This window comes from Diorhabda sublineata, chromosome 6 (genome assembly GCF_026230105.1).
Source record: "Diorhabda sublineata isolate icDioSubl1.1 chromosome 6, icDioSubl1.1, whole genome shotgun sequence".
Classification (NCBI taxonomy): Eukaryota; Metazoa; Arthropoda; class Insecta; order Coleoptera; family Chrysomelidae; genus Diorhabda; species Diorhabda sublineata.
The window spans coordinates 16,006,899-16,009,938 of NC_079479.1; the positions used below are offsets into that span (position 1 = coordinate 16,006,899).

A 3,040-nucleotide genomic window follows, 5' to 3' on the forward strand; every position below is an offset into this window, starting at 1 on the left:
TCATTACTAAAATTATTTTGCATTTGTATTTTAGTTTTTCAGTATGTTTTAAAAATTTACTTACTGTGTTTCGTAAACAATTTTCTAGTAAATTCTTCTAAAAACCTATCATTTCAATTTCTTAATTCAATTATTTAATTTTTTGATATTACTTCACAGAGAATCAACAAAATATTCTGAAATTATTGTTACAAAAAATTGCAAGGCTTGTAATCCTAATAAAATATTCAATAAGCGAACATGTTAGTAATCATTCAAAGATTATCTCTATTTTGCAAATAGTTTAACCTTTAACGTCACGGGCGGGGTCTGCGCAGACCCCACGCACTGTTTATTAAGAGTATTTTTTGATATTGACACCTTACAATCGCGCGTTTCCGGCTAATCTCAGTGCGCCGTGAGGCCTTTCGGCAAGCGGACGTTCGTCACTCTTCTGTTAAGGTAAGTTCCATTTTTGTACACGTGGGGATACTTGCAGACCCCACCCGTGATTTAACGTAGTTACTTTTTTCACTTTGGTTATCTTTTTATTTGTTTCTTTTTCAGAATTGGTGTTGTATAAATGAAAAATGAATCGCCGACTAAACGAAAATCATATTGCGCAAATTATAAACGATTTTAGTGACTCGGAAAGCGAAGGCATAGGAGACACGACTCAAGAGAACATTTTGGAAGAAGTAGGTGATATAAGTGACTGTAAATCAATACATAGCGAACATAATTCAGCGTCTGAAATAGAGGAAAGCGATGAGTCTTCCGCCGCTGAGTCCGCAGAAGATACAACCAGTAATAGTTTTTACGGTAAAAACCGGTTCAAATGGAGCAAAACTCCTCCACATTCATCTCGTATTAGACAGCACAACATTATCGAAGAGCGCGCGGGTTTGAAAGGGCCTGCTCTTTCTAAGAATGAAATGTCACCAATAGAAACATGGGAACTATTGCTTGCTGATGATATAATCCAACTTATAGTGCAGTATACTAATCAAAAGCTAGAAGCTAAATATATTTCACCACTGATACGACCTTACTATGCCAAAAACATAGATAGTTGTGAGTTGCGAGCTTATTTTGGATTACTTTTACTTACTGCAATTTTCAAGTCAAATCACGAAGATGTTAGATCATTATGGGCATCTGATTACACTGGTAGAGACATATTTCGTGGCGTAATGGGATTGAACAGATTTTTGTTCATTCATTTCAATATCACATTTGATGACCTTAGCACACGGGAACAAAGGAAGTCCACTGACAAACTGGCTTTGATAAGCGAAATGTTTGATAAATTTATCCAAAACTGCAGTAACAACTATACTTGCTCGGAATATTTATGTATAGATGAAATGTTGGTGAAATTTCGATTCGTGAAAGTCTATTGCAATGTCTCTTATAAAGCCACACATTTGCCAAAGACTGGAAAATCATACTAACTTGACCAAAGATGTAAGAGCGATAATGATCAAGTTGATCGACAAAGAGCAGACTTTGCCTAGCTCAGATGAACCTGGTCCTAGTACCCCAAAAATTAAGCGAAGATGTTATAGTTGTCCCAGATCTAAAGATAAAAAAGTACTATTGTCTGTAAGTCTTGCAAGAAAACTATTTGCAATCCTCATTCAGTAGGAATTACTTATTGTTTACCATGCCTACCCAAAGAATAATTTTTAACGTTAGTTTAGGGTAGTACGTTTCAAGTATTATCATTTTTTTTTCTATAATGTTAATTGTTTAATTTTCGTATAATTACTTCTCTTTGATTCTTATTTTATTAGAAAAAAATATTAAGTTAGTTAGAAGTTGACTTTTTGTTAAATTTTAGTACATTGTGCCTTAAAAATTATATGTAGAAGATTGTTAATTTTATAAAAATGTTTCTTACTGTCTAAATACTGATTGTTTTATAATTAATAAATAATTTTCATAAATATTATAATGTCTTTTCTTATAATCTAAAACGACTCTTAAAAAATATTTTAAAAAAATGATTTTATAAGTAAATTTATATTGGGGATACTTCTAGACCCCACGCGTGACGTTATATTAACCTAAACGCGTGTACTTAAAGGTTAATATAGTTACGAAGCTTAAGATTAAATTAGTACCTATTTTTAAAAAAATTAAAATCATTACCTTTTAGATGGTTGACATCACTGAATCTATCTACATTCAATTGGCGAGAGGAATTGCTGTTTTTTCTAAAAATTCCATCAAAATGTTCCCGTTCCCTGGGCTCATCTAACACATGTGATAGAACAATTGGTGGATACAGTTGAGACTGGAATTATTTATACAATATCATAAGAAAGGCATGTTCTACTATATCAATGCTCAAACATATTAATTAGATATTACTTAGAACAATTATGAAGCCGATCACGGTAAAGAAATTCCGGAAGGAATGGGAAAGACATGCAAATAAACAACCAACAAAACAGAAGAACAGATATTCTAACTAAAATTAATTATTTTGATAATTCATTAGATGAACAAAGTTATATGATATGACAACCGGAGCGTGCCATCATATTTTTATAGTTCACTTTCAAAAGTTTGTGATTTAGTTTATATTCTTCAAAGTTATTTAAAACGTGATTAATTATTTTACTGTTGTTTAAGATGGTAAAATGTTTTGTGCAGGAAGCTTTGTTTGGAAAGTGATCCCTGACCTGCTCTAACAATGGCGGTTTGTGACGTCAGCACGCCTGTAAAAATACCTTATCAAGCTGAGTTCATGAACTCAATATCCAGTACACTATTCTTGAAACACAAAACGTATACCAAGTACGAAGGTAAGGGAGAGAGAGAGAGAGAAATACTTTATTGTTAAAAATTGTTACATTTTTTAGACAGAAGATTGTAAAAACTAAAAACTAACTTAAAAATAACTAAATAAAGATGCAAATATATTAAAATTTCAATATACAGAAAAAAAACACAATTAATAACAAAATTATAGGTAATAATTAGTGTATAAGTCCATAGCAAAATTAAAATAGTATGTAGCATGCCCCGATTTTAATTATTATTAGAATAGAAG

General features: G+C 31.6%; 1 protein-coding gene across 1 annotated transcript; it reads left to right on the plus strand.

Annotated features, from left to right (window-relative positions):
- Positions 1-389: 389 nt before the first annotated feature.
- LOC130445418 (uncharacterized) lies at positions 390-1,928 on the plus strand. Its single transcript, XM_056781021.1, has 2 exons — positions 390-441; positions 547-1,928. The coding sequence occupies exon 2, from the start codon at positions 570-572 to the stop codon at positions 1,431-1,433; it is 864 nt and encodes a 287-aa protein (XP_056636999.1). The 5' UTR covers positions 390-441; positions 547-569; the 3' UTR covers positions 1,434-1,928.
- The last annotated feature ends 1,112 nt before the right edge of the window (positions 1,929-3,040 follow it).